The sequence below is a fragment of the Struthio camelus genome, chromosome 2 (assembly GCF_040807025.1).
Source record: "Struthio camelus isolate bStrCam1 chromosome 2, bStrCam1.hap1, whole genome shotgun sequence".
In the NCBI taxonomy this organism is placed as follows: domain Eukaryota; kingdom Metazoa; phylum Chordata; class Aves; order Struthioniformes; family Struthionidae; genus Struthio; species Struthio camelus.
The window spans coordinates 60,218,985-60,237,777 of NC_090943.1; the positions used below are offsets into that span (position 1 = coordinate 60,218,985).

Sequence of the window (18,793 nt, forward strand, 5' to 3'; positions counted from 1 at the left end):
AGCAGCTGAATGGCTACTGACGCTATTTGAATTATTATTTTGTTATCATTGTATACCTGTGCATGCAGGCATGATTCTCACCTCCACCTCCTTCTCCCCAGTGTGACGGATTGCCTAGTCTCTTGTAGAAGAAGGACTAAATTCACCTGCAATATAATGCAGTGGCTTCCCTCCCAGTAATTAGCAGGCTGACTATCAGCTGTGCTGCAAACAGGACCAGGTTTGACAAAGATGGTACCAACCCCGGTATTTGTGTTTCAGGCTCTCACCAGCCACCGCCTCACAGCTGCTCCACTGTTTCATTATCACTTCAGGAAAAGCTAATGTAGTGACAAGATTTTTTTTTTCCTTGTGTGTTTTTTTTCTTCATTCTTTCAAGCACTATGACAGCTTCCACTGCTGTGAAAACAAACAGCTAAGACCATATTTTCTAAGAAGCTGCTCAAAATATGCAGCGCACAAAGGAAATATTACTTTTTGTTCCCAACTTAGAAAAAAAATACAAAAATAAAACCAAAAAAACCCCCAAATGTCTTAGTTCTATATGCATCCCCAAGAAGCCACTCCTTTGGCACACCAGTCAGCCAGTGGATAAAACACCTTGTCAGTAGAGGGTTGTTTTTTTTTTTTTTTTTTTTTTTTTTTGCTATCTAGCTGTCTCACACATCATGTGTGGTACCTGGCTCTGCTATCTCAGGGGGTGAGAGAAATGGTTAAACCAGTCTATAGGCCACCTCTCTTTTGCAAGCCCTGTGGCCCTCTCTATCTTATTTTGACCTTATACAGAGAGAAGTACTTTGGTGGCTGAGATCTGCCTACAGGTCAGAAGTAAACCATGAATTCAAAGAAGAACCGCTTCTGTTGAGAGTCTTTGCTCTCAGTAGCACAGAGGGGGCCAGAAATGGCACAGAGCTTTGTGAATCAGAAATACTGCCCAATGGTTGCAGCAAACTCAACAAGTTTTATTCAGTTGAATCTTTAGGGCTAGAAAAAATCCTCACACTTCCTTGAAGCTGGAAAACAGATGAAAGCACTGCACAAGTCAGACAGACAGACTCCTCCTATGTGTGTTCTTAAAAAACAGCTAGCTGAAAATAAGGCTTGAGCTGAAAACACTGTTCAACGCGACCTGCTTGACCAGAGAGGCAAGCAAAGCTTTGCACTGAGGCATTAAGCACCGAACGCTGCAAATCACTCAGGAGAAACAACATTAAGAGCCCTTCAATGTTAGTAAAAGGTGAAGGTTAAAAAAAAAAAAAAAAAAGGTGATGTGCCCAAGTGCTTTCATACTTTGACATTTCTGTTTCATTCTGCAAGGCTATGAAATTGAGAGACAATTCGGCAGTTACAGCAGTGGAAGAGCCACCACCACAGTGTAGGAGGGAAGGAAGAAACATGACACGAACATTTTTTTTTTTGGACAAATTGCCACCACACAGCTTGATCTTTACTAATAAAGCCAAAGAACAAAACATCAGCGTGTTTTTTTTTTTCCTCTTTTTCTGCCCAATGAGCATCTCCATTTTTAACACTTACTGCTTTTTGCAACAGATGGACTATTACACATGAACAAGGCAAACCAGGGACGATTAAGACATTTTTCCACATTTTAGTTTGATGTGATTTCTGAAAACAAAATTTTCAAATGTGTTGGTGAAATGCATTTTTTTTTTCACCCCTTCACACAACATCTTTTTTTTTTTTTTTTTCCTTAATGGGCCACCTGGCCATCACAGGGCTGTCACAAACACAAAACAGGAGTCATGGGGAAAGTAATGTCAAGAAGACAAGGCAGACACACTGTCCTGAGCATCTTAACTTTATGCATTATGTTTCCAGTCTTGCTCAATTCCAACACGAGTCTCTGGAAGAAGTCAGTGTGAGGCCTAACCACAGCAGAAGGCTGGCTACCATATAGAAAGCTAAAAGCTGACTTGCTCATTATTTTGACTGCTGCACTCAAGTGCCTCAGAGATCTGCTCAGTATTAAGCTGTTCTAAGTGTGCACATACAGCTATACAATTTTTTTTTTAAACATTTTACTTCTCATTGGGCCCCAGCGAGCCAAAATTACCTCCCACAGCTGCCACTCATGCTCAGCAGCCCAGAAAGCTTATAATCACCGAATGAAAAAAAAGAAGAAAAAAAAAAAATCCTGTCGCCCCCCTGGTTATGCCATCAGTACAGCACATGCTTGGGATCTGCTGAGAAGGCTCCCCTCTGGCACAAGGGAAACACACTTCCCTGTTTAGCCATCTCATTTGCTGTGCAGTTGTAAAGGAGAGGAAAGAAACAAAGAAAGAACATGAAACAGAGGAGCAGGCTGCAGTCTACCTCCCCCATTCTCGACCTTTATAGTTAGGATTGCTGTAGGACTTGACTCTGGGCCAGTTTTCTCACTGGAACATTTTACGGGCAGGATCAATGATCCACAGGATAAAGAAAGAAATATAGTTAGGTCTTAGCAGCTTGCTAAGGAGACACATCTCATTTGAGGTGGCCTCTACTGGTGTGCTCTACATACTACATCCTGGAATCAGCTCTCCCAGTTCCTCACCAATCCCTCTGCTTTCTCTCTCGCTCTGCTCAGGTTTGTTTCCCCACAGCTGCTTTCCAGGCAGCTTTCCTCCTTCCTGTTGCCTTTCAGCATCTTGTCTCTTGCTTGGCTGTATAGTTGCAGCCGGGTTCAGAGCCTCATCTCCTGCTCTTTGCCAGAGGGGTGAAAAATTCCCTCCTGCTGCTCCCACCCTTTAGTCCTACTGACACATCAACACAGGCGCTACGCTGTGACATTAAGCTGTCCCTGCACTGGCTCTGCCTCTATTGCCTAGCAGAACTCAATCAGGAGATTATTAACATCTGGCTGGATTTGGCAACAGATACTGTAAAGTTCAAGGAAGCCACTTGCTGCCGTTCAGAGATTTGTGCGGGAGTCACAATGCATTTCCAAGCCTGACCACAAACACTGGAGCTCAGCAGATGGCTCACAGGTCATATATATCCCAGTGCACGCCTGAAAGGTCAGATAAAGTCTCTGCCATCTGCCACGCTCACACCCAATATAAGATATCAATTAAAATAAGCACCTGGAATGACAGAGCACAGGGAGAGCTGGGGGTGGGGGGGGTGACTGGGAAGAGGACAACAGAGCTTGAGCAAGCGAGAGAATGCTAACTTACCTTTTTCAAAGACTAAGTATACTTATTATATGGAAAATGTAAATATGCTGTGTTCTTGCCGTAAGTCCCGCTTCTCCTCCCAAATCAAGAGCATGGAGGCAGAACTGAGTTAACACCTTGCCAGTAGAGGGAAGGGCTAGTACGTCACCACACTACAACAAAAAGCAAAGCACTAACAGCACAGTTCAGAACAAGCGCAAAGGAATTTTTCTCTTCTGCTTTGAATTTAAGATGAAGTGAACTTTACTCACAATTTCTAGCAACAGCTTACATATTGCTCCTTAGTATTCGGCAACCTCCGCGAGCAGCTGGTATTTACTGCTCCTGTCACACTACCTGGGCTAAATGCAGTGTGGCTGGGGTGGGGTGGGGGGAGAAACAGAACAAATCACTTCCTTGGTTCGGGAGCGACAGTCATCCCAAGTTACCAGCCATGAGAAACTGCCCTGCCTCCCCGTTACTTCTTTATATAATACTATATGACGCAGGATGGGTTTATTACAAATCCAAGTAAACAGAGAGGAGAAGCATAACTTGCTGTTCCTGCTCTGCTCAAAAAAAAAAAACCAAGCCAAACCCAACCCAACCCAACCCACCCCACAACAACAGGTCCCTTCCAACCTAGTAAATTCCTGAAAACTGAGATGACCTCATACCACTTCTTCAAACAAGGCTGATGTCCACTGCCTCAGCTTCTAGGGGCTGTGGAGAAAAATGCAGAAACATGAACATGAAGTTCTTCTTCTCATTTAAAGTAACCAGCTCATCAGTGAAGCCAGACGCTGTCTTACACTGGACTACCTGGCATAAAGTGGAACGCTGCAGATAATCATACTGCAGAAAGCAACACTGCTGTTGTGAGTCATGCACAAAGGGACAGGACTGAGATTTGCACAGAGACCAGCTTTTTGCTTACAACAAAAGACTTCTGTCAACAGACAACAGCAATAAACATGCAGAACATGTGAAAGACCCGAAGACGACAAACGCAAGAAAAGAAAGTTCAAGCTTGACTTCTCTTGTCCTACATGTGCAGGTGTCACTTTAGCAGAACTTAAATGTGGCTTCTTCTCATCCATGCTCTAGTGACTTCATAGTCCTTTGGGGCAGGTGGGAGTGGGAAAAGGGGTTTATCCATCTGTCGGCTTAGGATCGAGTTGGTTCTGTATCGGAGGCACTAAACAGTCTCATCGCTTTTGGCATAGTTTCCTTTCAAAAACGATCCCTTTAGCTATCCTGTTCCACTTTGTTTTCCCTCCTTTGAGGTCCAAGTTCAAATGCTGGAAACTGGGCGGTCTCCGGTACTGAAATATCCGAGAGGAAGTGAATAGCTCCAGCCATCCCTAAAACATAATGAGAAAGAGATTTTTGTGCATCTTGGACATAAAAATAGCAGAGTTGACAGCAAAGGCAATGGCACCTGCTGGAACATCTCCTTGCTATACAGCTTTCTGAATAGGTGAACCTTGTGCCACTGGAAAGCCAAATTCCTCTGTACTTTGCCCAGGAATCAAGTTTCAGTTGAAAAGATCAAAGGCAAGAACAAAGTTCTTTCTGCTACCGTCTTTTCAGCTGCACAGTCTCAAAGCAACTTCCGTTAGGAAAAAAAAAAATCCCAATTTGGACTGTCTATCACCATTTGAGCAGCTCTCACTTAAAACCCTGCTTATTTAGCTTCTTTCAAAGACATTCCACTGTTTAAGAAACAAAGGCAAAACTTTTTATTTGCACTGATTTATTTTTTCATTATTCATAAAGGGAGCACAGAGAGTCTGAAGCATTAACACCAGCATTATCTCATAAAATTCTTAGGGTGACAGGAGACAGAGCCACCCTACAGCAGGACAGCATACAACTGTATACAACTGCTGTATACAACAAGTACAAACTCCATTTTATAAGCAAGCTAAAAATCTGTTGTCTGAACCAATGACTTTCCTGAAATGCAGGTATCCAATACAAATGAAATGAGTTAAGACAAGACATAAAACTTCCAGTTTCATCCCATAAGGTGCACATGCAGCTCTCACTGAAAGTGTGCATGTGTGCCCACCTGTGCAGAACTGGACAACTTCAAGTACAATTTTGGCTACATAACCAATCAAAAAATCATCCAAATTTAAGATATCAAAGTCTTTCAAAAAAAAAAAAAATCACTGACTTTTAAAAATTTTCAAAACCTGTGCAGTCACCCTTAAGGCACAAACCATCCTGGCTATTGCTGACATTACTCCGCATTCTCAACAAATTTCAAAGCTTCTGTCTTACAGATTTCATGTCCATTGTTTGCTTCCACAAACGCATGCAAAGGTTCTCTCAGGAATAAGAATAATTATACTTCTCTCCCATAAATATACACAATAACTCTGTATTTAGAAGCGATGCATAGAGTAACTGCTCTTCAGTGATAACTCATGGGCTTGGTTTATTTGTAAAATAAACCTGTTTGGTCTGCTGTAATTTTATATATTTGTGATAGGTGGCACACTAGGTTCACTGTTCACAGAGTAGCAGAGCTACTTTAAATCCTGCTTGGGCTATAATTTCTTGCTATTGTGTTTCTAAAACATAAGCATTTACTAGATAGGGAATAAAAAATAGACTGCATCTGAAAAATAAAAAGGTCTAGAAAAGTATTTAGGAAAACCTTTACACTTACAGAAAAGCCCTTAATAACTTAGCCTTTCTTTTCCATTTGAGTAATTCTGGTTCATGTTAAAATTAGTTTTTACTTGCTTTAGTATTGCAGCAGAGAAGGGTCAGTTCTGACAGGTAACACCCTGCCCACAGCTGCTCCGTTGCCCAGTCCCTCTGCAACAATGCCTGCGATGCAGAACTGTTGTCCAGACGTTTTGCTTACTTTAAGCCAAGAGGCATTAGCACATTGGAGAATGACAGTGGCACTGACTTTACATTGGAAACTAACTGCTCAAATGCAATTCAGAAAGAAAACGTGGCGTGCTTTTCTGGGTTTTTTGGTGGGGAAGGGGAAAGGGCAAGGACGATGGTGATGGTGTTTTCTCTCTTTTCTCTTTTAATAATACTGGCACCCACTAAAGACTTTCTGACTCCCAAGCATGTGCCATAACTTCAAAGTTGCCCTTCTTTCCCGTATAATACAATACCATTTGCAACACCATCACTTTACCTTCAAAGAGAGAATAAGGTCGGTCAGGAATACGACATCCATGTGCACCATACTCCAAACACCATTCAGCAAACTGGGAAATAGGTAAAAGAAAAGGGGTTTTGTTTGTTTGTTTTAATTAAGACTGCCAAATGCAAGCTTGAACATCTGCATGGGAAGACATTTTAATAGCTATTAAGAGTAGAAATAGTGCAAGCAGAGAAACAATACAGCAATCATTGTCTAAGATTAATTTTGTCACACCATGACAAGACTGCAATTAGATTTTAGGATAACTGAAAATGTATTTCCAGAGCAGGAGTTTCAGTTCCACAACAATGTAAACAGGTGGGCTGTAGGTAACTACTTTTTTTTTTTTTTTTTTTTTTTTTTTTTTTTAGAATCGACCCTGCTACATACACATCAGTGGAAAATGTTGTGAGAACATACAGCTATCTTCAGTTTCAAGCGCAAAAATTTGCTAATACTATAATAACAGCTTCTTTCCTATCGCTTTTAATTGCATTTCTGTTTTCTTCCACTTCCATGCACCAATCTAGAGCATTACATCTCCAGCTCCATTACCTGGCTATATTTATTTTCTCTCCCCAAACCTTATGAAAAATCATTACAAATACAGTTAGACAATTATGGTTTTCAATATTTTGTTGCAGAAGATGAAATACCCTTTAAAAAAAAAAAGTCAACAGGGTCTGTTTGATCAACATTGCTGCAGTAGTTACACCAGCCATACATCAGCTACAAACCGCATCTGGTTCAATTTAATGGCAACAATCTCATTCTTCGTTATGGCTCCCCAGAGCATAGAGGGGGCCCACATGTTCCCCTGGCACTTCTGTGCTTGGACCCAAACCACGGCTTATTCAAAAAATGCAGTGCTAAGTAAGGGTAGAAGATTCATGCAAAGCAAAAAAATGAAAGGACTCTCCCCCTTTCCAGGCAATTAAGGCAGACGACTGGCAGACAGCTCGTCCTGCTCACTAGAGGGGGCTCCAGCTCTATAGTTTGAGCTATATGACATGTGAACACTGCTTCCAGAACCAGCTGTCTATCTGCCAAATAGCAGGATAAAGAATAGTATTGCTCCCCTTCCCCACCCCCCGCCCCCAAAATCTGTCCTGTTTCAGTGTTTATTGCGAGGTGGATTTCTTTGGCTGGAGTGTGTGTGTGTGTGTGTGTGTGTGTGTGTGTGTGTGTGTGTGTGTGAGAACATCTTTGAGGAAACACTGCAAAAAACCCACAAACACAAACATCACAGTCCAGACTGTTATTGAGAAATGAAAAAATATTTTTGGGTCCCTCACGAGTATGCATCTTACAATCAAGGTGTAATTCCCAGTGTAATCTTCTCTTATATGTGACGACAGAACATGTTTATGGCATGTTTCTGAACTATAATTAATGCTTGCAACATCCCCATCTTATTGCATACTAGCCTTTATTATTACTGCCAGCTTGGGAACTGTTAACAGACAGTCAGAAAATTTGCCCAAGGCTACTGAGTGAAAGCACAATCATCACTTAAAAGTTCTTAGCTTCAGTTCAACTCACAGATCCAGTAAGCCATACTAATTCCTCTATTAAACAAAAACAGAAAAAAAAGAGAGGAAAAAAAAAGGCCTCTTCTAGCAAGAAAGCATTTGCCACCATTAGCCTTTTGGACCTCCTAAGTTCTGTTTTGGAAAACAAAAAAAAACAAAACAAAAAAAAAATCAACACCCATCCCCTCCCCCCAAAACCCCACAGAGCAGTGGTTTGACCACTGCACTCAGCAGCCAAGGGCTCAGAGGCTGCTACTTGGAGCCAAGGCTGCCAAAAGAAACTGTCTCTTCTCACAGGCAGTGTTGGCTAGAAGCGGCACAGCTTCTTGTGAGCCCATCTGCTAACACGAGACAAAAGCTGCAAAGCCAAAGGTGAGAAGTGCAAACCAGAGATCTCTGTGAGCAACTGTCTTTCAAGCCCTTCTGATTCACTTTTGTACCAGTTTATCAGCTCCTGAGAAGTAAGCAGGGATTCCTGGCCAGACTCCTTCCCTTGGCCTCATGTTTTCGGTGTGAGCAAACACCCCTGGGAGGGGAGCCATCTAGTTCCCTCAGGCACACGCCTGTAGATACCAACATAACTGCACGCTTTCCTTTATGCTCTTGCGCAAAAGGAAAAGATTTTTAAGAATGCCAGAGACAAATTCCTGTGCCCATTTCAAAATTTTCCCTGCAAGAACATAAAGGGCCTGTTCAAACGCTGGAGAGGCTAACATGCAGAATCACTGCAAATACACTGCCAGTCATGACTACAGTAGGCACCTCCTGCAAACAGTCTTTGGCCAGGTTGCCGCATCTTATCAATGTGATTTCAGGTGTGTAACTGAGTCTCCGCCTTCTTTGGCTTTAAGATGGAGATGCTCTCTTTTCTCTAGCTTTGTATGGCAGAACTGCAGGTCTAGATCTACCTGCACCGCGCTTCTTGCTAAGGCTGACCCTTAAACATTAGCTAGGAAATTGCAAGAATTCAAGGACTGTGAAGATACTCAGCTCTCCTGATAACGGAAAACAAGAACTGCACTGCAGCTTATGCAATACCTCAAGGAAGTATTTGAGAAGATGAATCTGCCACGTCATATTACTGATAGCATTTCCGCAATTTCTACCTATTTCAGAGGGACCTCTTGAGGTCATCTAGTTCAACATTCTTCTTGAAGTGGGACTATTAGAAAGAGCTACCCCAGATCAGGTGAGCCACAGCTTTCTCTAACCAAGCCTTGCAAACCTGCAAGGATGGATTCCATGACCTCTCTGAGCCACCTGCTCCAGTGCTGCACCGCCCCTCCTAGGATGTGTATGCAAGTGATGACTTGCAGATAGAGGTGGATATAGAATGACAATAAAAACCAAATATAAAATAAAAAAGGTTAAAATAATCTTTCCACCCGATTTTACATATCATATTTTACATATATTTTACATAGAAGCACTAATAAGAATATTACCTATTAGGGCAGAAACCTTACTTTGCTCACTTAAGCTTTGTCAACCATGTTTCAAGAACGGTTGGGCATCTGCAGTTGGGAACCTCTGTATGAATGGGAGTTTGAGAATAAAGGAACCACCTGGAGCGCTGGACCCTTAAAAAAGTCTCTTACATAACATGGGATCATCTAATTATTTGACACACATTGATTACATTAAGGTAAAATTATGTTTATTGACAACCTGACATTCAACTGTTTCATCTAGCCTTTCACCCACTGAAAGCCTCAAAGCATTTTTCTCTCAGACCTCTGCTATTTTCTGATCTTTCAGCTTTATCTAGGCTAAAACAGAACTTAACGTAAGATGCCTTGTAACAGTTACTCATATATGCTGAGCTATTTCTCCCACATATTTAAACTAAGAGGTCTACACATAAGTCAGCAGCAAACACAAATTTCTTAACTCGCTCTTCTGTCCTCTCCAGTCCAGACTGGTCCTGTCAAAGCTAAGATGGCTGAAAGTGCTCAACAGTGTGGCAGACCATCAGCCTCCAAGGAAGGAGGGAAACCCCACAGCCAAGGCTGTGATTTCACAGGCTCTCATGGGCAAGAAATGCAACGCTAATAGGAATTACAAACACTGCACAGAGCCACAAAAGATTATCAAAATGGAGGATGACAGGGAGAGCCTGACAGCTGGGTTGAAAGCACTGCATGCTTGGTATTGCTGCTCCCATGTCAGCAGGGACTGGGTGCACAAAACGAAGTCACACACTCCCTGTAGTAATGCTAGGGGTTGATTACGTTCTTTAGGTGTATGGATGTACACAGATGTCCTCATGGCTTCATGTTTTTGGTAAACAGAAGGTGAAAACAGCAGCAACTTCTTAAAGCTCTGCTGACTAAAGAGGACAGGCTGGCAACGGAGATGAGTAAAACAGCTGTACTCATGGCCAGTACCCATCCGAAGGCATCTGGGAAACAACTCAAACGTGCTATTGTGCTATTTTTAAATAGCCCTCAGCTAAATAGTTATGTATGTGATATGAAACCCTCAGCTAAATCAGTATGCATGCAATATGAAACCCAGTATCAGTGCATTAGGTTGAAAAAAGCTCTTGGGAGACCCGGAAATGAAGGCAGAGAAAACTTCCTCCTTTGATGGTGAGACAGTCAGGGCTGAGAGCAGAATCTGGAAGCTTCCGGTGGAAGAATTCAGAACATATCTTTTTCTGCCGTTTGTATTAATTAACAAAAATCTAAACGAGCAATCTAGTAACTGCAATTCAGAGCTCTTGCAAGCCCAAAACAGCCACTAGCCTGCAAACAAATACTTACAAAAGACTACAACAGTATCGCTGGAGGAGCCGAGGACGAGAACAGATCTCTCAATGGAATAATTAGGGCCACATAACATTTATCTGTTACTGTTCAAGCAGACCGATTTTCAGACACTACTTTTTTCTTCTCAGTGTGTGTTCAGTTCCTCCCCTTTACAACATAACAAACCACATTTTTTTCCAAGTGTCCTACATATTAGGAACCACACTTGCCCACATACCTGCTTTAAGCATGACAATCCAAATGTGAGTAACGGGGAACACGTGATGGTACACTGTTGTCCCACCCTGTCCCACAATGGTCTGTTCCAGAACTAGCACACAACAGCCTATTCTGATCATAGTTTATTCTATCTACACAGGCATTGTAACATGAAAGGGAGCATTAATTTTGTTGGGATGCAGCATAGCTCACCTTGCAAGCTCGGTAGAGGTACTTTTTGTCCTGAGTTAGGTTATAGAGAGATAAGAAGGAGTAGCCATTGCCAGCAGTACCATGGCAAATCCCGTATCCTTTTCTCAGTAAACCCCTCTGCCAGATGACATCGCTACACTCCATAGCATCTTTCAAGTATTTATCCTCTTTAAAGGTCTGTGGAATAAAAACAAACAAACAAAAGGTGGACCTGTGTGATGTTCTGCTGTTTTTCCTGTTTTTTTTTTCATATAAAATTTATTTGGGATGTTTACAATCTATCCATCATAGAAATGCCTTTCCTCTCCTACTTAGCTGTTTCCCCTTTCTCTGCAAGTAAAGGGAAAGAACTTCCTAATTTTTGGTTTCTGAAATCAAGACCCAAAAGTAAAAACCCTAAAGTTCAGGACCTTCAGTTCTACACCCTATAACCTATTTGAAGGGTGCATGCTCCTTTTGCTGTGTGTTCCCCTCTCCATTCCCAAACCATGACATCATTTGATTTAAACTACAGACATGTAATTCTCATCTCCAAGAAAACATAACACAGAATACTGGACATCCAATCCGGTCCTGAATGGCTTGGTCCTAATCTTTCCGGCCAGTTACTCACTGGCTGCCTTCAATTCCATGCTGAAAATGCCTCTTTGTACAGCACAGCGCTCTTTTCCCTGCCAAAAGTACAAGTAGGAACACTCCATTACCTTTATTAGTATTTGTACTGGAGATACTTGAGACACTAGTCAGTTTGGGCTAAGGCCCAGTGTTGCAAAATTTACTGCAACTGAAGTGCATCCTAAAAGCACAAAGAGTCCATCTAAAGAGCAGAAAATAATAAGAGTAATTAGCTGAACAGCACCAGGAACTTCCATCTTTTTAAGACTACTTTCTGCTCCCCTTTGCCTGGGTCACTCTACAGATCAACAAGACAAAAAAAGAATAGCAACTGATGCACTATTGTAGAAATAGTCTTTCAGAGGGAGCATCGTCTACAGTAATGCTCTTCAATAAAGTAATAGAAGCAATTAACATGCAAGATTCTTAAATACACAAGCTTTTTGGAAAGAAACTTCCTCTCTGAATAGGACTTGCCTTTTATTCCCAGCTCCTCAATCTTAACATTTCAGATGAAGGCCTAGCAACAGCATTTGATTTCCAGGACAAACATTGCTCTCTGTTGTCCCAAGTCCCTTTACTGGGAAGGAAAGCACAGCCAACAAAACACACTCCAATTTTTCTTATCACTTCTTCAAGAAGCATAATAAAGAGTAAAAGAAAGGCAGCATATGCCTCATCATCTTAAATACAGAAAAAGGCCAGAAAGCAGACTGCTAAACAGAACTTGGTCCTTCCCCTCTTATCTCTTGAAAAATATGCTGTGCTGTGGAAAGCAAAACATTGGCAAAGACGACCAAAAAAACCAAAACAAAACAAAAAGTCTGCGGTGTCAAGTCACCTTCCAACTGTTATTGCCACTGCATTCAGCAGTGCTGTAAGATGTTTACGGTTCACATTTCAGGCAGCAGCAAAGATAATTTTCATCAGCCCACCCTTAGGCTGACCAGGGAATCTGTCAAGGAGGGCTGTCAGAAGCAGGAATCAAGTTGCATAAGTTTCAAATGTCATATTTTCAAATGTCATGCAAATCACAAGTGCGCAATGCAAGAGAGATAGAAAACCTAGTTAAGGATGGAGAGAAGCAAACAGTAAGCTAGTGGTAGCTCAGGGGTTATATTTATTCCCTAGCAGGGCCCTGGGATCTTTGTTCTGACACTGGTATTAAAGTTCTCAAGCGCTAGATCTTAATAATGGAGTAATTTATGGAAGAGATTCTTTAGAAGATGCACAAACCTACGCTTCAAAACAACAACATTCTTAAAACACTTGGAATGAAGATTCAAAGAATTCAGGTCAGTGTTCTCCGAACCAGGATCCTGGTATCAGAGTGTTTAAATACATGTCCCTTTTCCAAGAAAGCCCAAAGTCTAGCAACTACTAACACTCTGAGAAACAGTTTTACCCACTTATTACTTCTTTACAAACATACGTATGTAAGTCTTTCAAGATTGCTAGATGCCTGCTCTAGAGCTCTAGTTTGAAAGTCTAAATCGAGAAACATTTAAAATGCAAGCCTTAAAATCTAACAGGTCTACATATAGGTCTATATGTAAGAATACAGGTCTATATGCACAGAATGGTTCACCTTATAAGCTTGCATGAGCATGTGGATGACTCCGGGGGCACCGTGGCACCAATGAACCAGCCTGTCGGTTTCATTGCTCAGTGATGATGGGTAATTCCCAGATCTGAATTTTTTATGACGCACATAGTCAATGCTTGGCTTCACCAGCTCCGTCAGGGTCTCCTGATCCACATTGGCGACTGGCTAAAGATGACATTTAAAAAAAAAAAAAAAAAAAGAACAAGTAGTAGCAAATCATGCATCAACACTTAATTCTGTGGTCTATTTTAAAGTACCTACATATGTGTCCTTGATCCAAATTCTTTGAATCAGTTCATACAGATTTAATTAATGTCTGCTCACAATACCTATGTGAAGAGTGTTGTTGCAGCTACCAGAGAGACAAAGAAATTGGGTCACCAAGTTGTTACTTGGCTTCCTTCAGGTGACACAGAAAGACTGTGGAAGAACTGAGAACAGAACACAAATTCCAAGGCTCCCAGGCCTCTTTTTACACTTTAAAATAGAGAGAGCACTTACAGGAGGAAGATAGTTTTATAGATTAGCTGCTTGTAGTAAATACTTAAAACACACTGGGTTCCACAAAAATAACTAGCATAGACAAACCTGTCATATTTCCCAATAAATGAGGCGGAGTACAGCAGCATACCTGGTAAAAGGTTTATGGAGGTTAAAGTTTTCCATCATAAACAAAACTCCCTGAAGCTATGGACTATTAAAATAGTAATTCCAATAAATGAACTTAAACGCTCAACTGTGGCCACAGCAGACAGATCATAAACAATCAGGGCTAGATTTTGAAAAAAATACTTACTTGGGTACTAAAAGTGCCATTTGATATTTTCAGAAGCAACAGCTACTTCTTAAGGTACTAAATATCTTTGTGCATCTCATCCTTAGAGTGTCCTTCTGAATTTTCTTTCTCATTACTATTATCTCGTTCACATCCTCGCCAAAAGAATATATCCATTAATTGGCATACTCCTTGTAGGTAAAGGGTTGAAGTTAAATATCTATTGGGGTCTGCTCTTGGTCTACTAGGGTCGTCTTCTGAAGTTGTTCTTACTTTTTATTCATTCCTCTATCAGCCCATCTTACAGTATTTTCGTAACAGAACTATTTATTTTTATCCCAGCCTACATGATTTCTGAAATTCCTGCAAGCTGTGGGAACAACTGCAGAAACTGGAGCCTACAGCAGTTAATACATGAGCTTAGTTTTTTAATGACTTATCTTTGTGACAGACTCAATGTCCTAAAACGTTATTATTTTCCACCAACTCCCGTATATTTGCCTTCAGTAGGTGAGTACCCTGCTACAATTCACACTCCTACAGCCAAATAAAGAATGACTTTAAATAGCTTTATTTTTTAGCATCCCAAAATAACCATAAGCCTTTACCTCGCCCCAGCCAGGGGAGCTTTGCTGGACTCCTATTCATCCTAGGACAAAGCCCACCTCTACACTTCCATGAGTGGAACAGAAACCTTCACATGGTTGATCTTCTAGAAGCACATCAGAAAACAGATCACCTTTTCATGAAGAACATGCTGGATCTGATCACCCCTCACTCAGACACCAACCTGCAGGGTAAGCAGTTTCTAAGAGGAATCTCCACTTTGCAATTCTGATGTTACGCTGGACCCCTGCAGCAGAAGGCAAGGCAGATGGGAACCAGCAATAAATGCCCCTGTCAGTTTTGAGTTGTGCAAGGCAAGCACAGCCTAGCACACAGCTGAGTTCGTATCCATCCTTGTGGGACAGACCCAAGAAGAGCAGAACTCACCTTCTTTCTCACGTTTTGCATCTGCAAAGATCTGAGCACAAGCAAGTTCTCTGCCCCTAAGCTGCTGAGGTTCCCAGCAACTGCTGCCAACGCCAAAAAAAGTAACCTACTGATCTGTGCCCTGGTTATCTGGCCAAGAGCAGTGATATGCAAACAGACCGTTTTACCTCAGGTTTCATGAAAGGGGCTGCTGCTGGAGATTCCTTAGCTAGCATTTCCGATTTCCCACTCTGCCTGCCAGATGAGTTATTTAACACTGCTGAGCTCTTATTCTTCCACCTGTAAGCTGATCCAGCAATACATGTATCCTCATAAAGGTGTCATACAGGAACGATGGTCAGAAAGTGGCCTTCACAACTCAGGTGCTATGCAGGACGCCCATTTTCATTTATCAAAAAAACACCCAAACAACCAGTCTCCTGAATTCTTTGCTGAAAAACAGAAAAATTCTCCTCATACGGAGGAGGAGGGATGGGGGAAAGGACGGACTCCGATATGCCATCTTCCTCTGCAGCAGATGACTCAACTCGGCATGACTCACAATATTTAACGTACAGTGAAAAGACAGTCATCTAATGCTGCACAAACAATGACTTTGTGGTAATTCTTAAAAGCAGCAATTACATTTAAAGGAAAAGATAGTTATGATTTTAACATATGTAGACAGAGTCGTTTCTGCTTAAACCAAAAGCACTGCACAATTATTTCTGTTAGCAATCTTGAGTAGGAAATAAAGGATGGAGCCTTTAAAAAGGCTTCTTTAGAGGACCGGCTATTTCTCGGAAAAATCAAACAGAGCCAGCGAAGGAAAAATGGAAGCAGGAAAGAGGAGGTAGCTGGAAGGGGGAGGACCGCTTTGCTGAAGAAAGTAGGAAGTGAAGGTAAGGACACGTAAGTCAGAACAGTCTCCAGCCGCAGCTAGATTATCACAGCAGAAAACAGCTGTAGTCAGATTAATACATGATCCCAGGTAGCAGAGCAGTAGCCACCTCCACAGCAAAGTCAGCCTAGTTAGCCTGAGCTACCAGTGGAAGTGGTTTGAGCTAAGCTGAAGCAGATGGGGAGCAGTCGCAATGTCTTTTGCTAGCGAGGAATGGCTGAGCAGCGGCAACACCTAATTCCACCTCAGCCACTTTTGCATTGAGCATTCATACACAGCTTTAGGCTATGGAGACATACATTCCTTCCACTTCCCTGAAGGAAAGCCATTCTGCATGACCTGGTATGAAAATTAACATTTACAGAGATGCACCAACTCTCAGCACCTTTCAAAACTAGAGTAAGATACACAATATCGATTTTGCAGCTCTATGGCCATCTTTTTTAATGAATCTGAAGGCTCTATTTCCAGGTCTTACAGGAGAAAAAAAAAAAAAAAAAGAAAGGAAACACAGGTCTGTTTTTCAAACATCAGAATCCTATCTGAGAATCTCTTACGGGGAGGCAGGAAAAGTGGATTTAAGTGCAGGAAAGAGGAGGAGTACGGAAGAGAGAAATCTCATTAAGGACAACAGAAAGAGCAGAGTAGGAGTCATAAACACCTTAAAAAATAATCAGACTTTTGGGGAAGGGGGGGAGAAAGAGGAGGAAGACTATCAAAAAAATAAAAACATACTGAAGATCAATGGCTGATTAAGGAGAAAGTTTCCCAAGAGCTTCAAGACAGTTAAAAGGAAAAAAAAAAAAAAAACACAAATAAGAGAGGAAGGGCATGGAGGGCAGAAGAAGAGGAGGCATCAGCAATGCAGTTTTTTAAAAATAATAACAAATTGAAGGTTAAGAGTGATGGATGGCGAGTAAGGGGATATTTAGCTGGTCTTACTTCAGGCATCAGAAGAGTAAGTATGGAGATGATGGAAGGCACCTGCCTTTTTCTAGTAAGGACGGGAAACGCAGCTCCTAGAACTGGTGCTGCAGCCTGCAACTCATTCTCAAGGAGACGGTGTGAACACTCTGGAGCGCGGATGTATGTTCCAGTCATGTAAACAAAAAGCTCTGCTGACGTACCTGAACAAGCTGCACAGAATCAAGTCCCTTAGCCAGATGCAGGGCACCTACATTGAAGAAGCCTTGCTGCTGAAGCTTAATTCATCCCAGTGCCATGCTATGCGGGCCATAGTTTTATTCTGCTATCAGGACCTGAGAGAGCATCTCTGCGCAGTTCTGCATCTAACTCCGAACGGTGAGACCCTGAGCTAGCACAACATTGTACTGCACAGGCACAAAAGCTGAAGAGGAGCTCTTGTGATGCAAAACAAGATGCTAGCAGTGCTTTGCCCCAACCCACAGAACATTCTCTTACCTGCATTAGCATGTAATAGATCCCAGCCACACCATGGGCCGCTCCGACATACTGCTTCCTATGCCACTGGTACAACAGAGGGCAGCGGTCTGTTTTACGTTCCTCCTTCGAAAAGTTTTTCCCCGACTCAATAATGGCGTCTATTACCTAAGAAAGAGAAGACACCCCTTCCTTCTGTCTCACTTGCTTTTATTCACAGGATTTTGATTTGTCACAACCAAAACCACACTAAAAAATTAGTCACAATAAGCCATGAGATGATACTGATGTTCCAGTTATTTGAATATCATTTGACTCAAATGAAGTCATTTGGGACTTGAGTGTTGAGACAGAAATGGACTTTTTCTAAAAGACTTATCGATCACTTAAATATGCAAGGATAAAAACTGAATACTAAATATTTCCAACCACTTTTTTTCCAGGCCTGCCTCCTCTGGTTTTGGTACCTACAGAACAGTCATGAATCTTCTCCACACTGTATTCCCCTTCTTTTCATTTAAAAACTTCTGCAGTTCTTCCATAAGGTTTCACACGACAATTTCTCACCCTCGAATGCTTCAAGCCTATTTCTGTGTTATATCTATTTTCATAGCTAATTATGGATCCTCCCAGCTTGGACTCATTCTCTTAGTCCCAGCAGGGCAGCAGTAAAGGAGAGACGGAAGAAAAGGAGGGATGGGATTGAGTTCCCGTTTCCAGGTCCCTCTCTTCTCCAGCCTTCCTCTCCTAATCCCTTATTTCATGAGAAGAAGTGATTCCAGTTCAATCTCACCAACTCTGTGGCACTGGAGAGATAAAAATATCCTACCTCTTTGATAACAGACTGTGGGACAGTGTCCGGACCAATTTCAGTATTCAGGTACAGCAAGGCATACAGGTAACCCGCTCTGCCATAAAGCAGCTCATCTGGAAGTTCAGCATCTGTGCTTATGACTGTCCTTTGGAGCTGCAACAACCTGCATGAGACAAGGGGAGGTGGAGAAAAAGAGTATCTTCCCTTGAGACCATAACGGACTATGTATTGCACATGCTGTCAATCTGACCAGAAACAATAAGAATTCTGAATTAAAACCAAACCTTCGCACTATTCTTGCCTCAGAAAGCTTATATTTGAATAGATTTTTTTTACTTTTAATTTCTCTCCAAGATGTCAGTCAATCACTGATTACATCAGACACTGTTCTGTATACCCCAAGAAATCCTCAAAACCTCAGTGAAGGCAGATCAGTATGGCAGCTCCCAACTCCTGTCCCTAAAACAGCTTTCCAGATCTGCAGCCTCACAACTTCCTTGTAGTCATCCCCAGTTCAGCTGGCCACCACGTTCACACACAGGAGCTCTGCGTGCCAGCCCCCCCAGACAGAGAGGCAGCTCTCACCCAGAGCTAACATTACACCTCTTGTGCAGACAGAAACAGATGCACTGGGGCAGGGGAACTCCCAGAATCACAGA

At 42.0% G+C, this 18,793-nt stretch overlaps 1 protein-coding gene across 1 annotated transcript in view; it reads right to left on the bottom strand.

Annotated features, from left to right (window-relative positions):
- Positions 1–1,907: 1,907 nt before the first annotated feature.
- Positions 1,908–18,793, bottom strand: part of LANCL2 (LanC like glutathione S-transferase 2) — a 35,952-nt gene continuing 19,066 nt past the window's right edge. Inside the window, exons 4-9 of the mRNA XM_068936015.1 lie at positions 18,150–18,297; positions 17,342–17,488; positions 13,254–13,436; positions 11,051–11,227; positions 6,328–6,400; positions 1,908–4,522 (exon numbers count right to left, since the gene is read on the bottom strand). Of these exons, the coding sequence (XP_068792116.1) occupies positions 4,407–4,522; positions 6,328–6,400; positions 11,051–11,227; positions 13,254–13,436; positions 17,342–17,488; positions 18,150–18,297 (844 nt within the window). The 3' untranslated portion in view covers positions 1,908–4,406. The remainder of the gene's footprint in view (positions 4,523–6,327; positions 6,401–11,050; positions 11,228–13,253; positions 13,437–17,341; positions 17,489–18,149; positions 18,298–18,793) is intronic.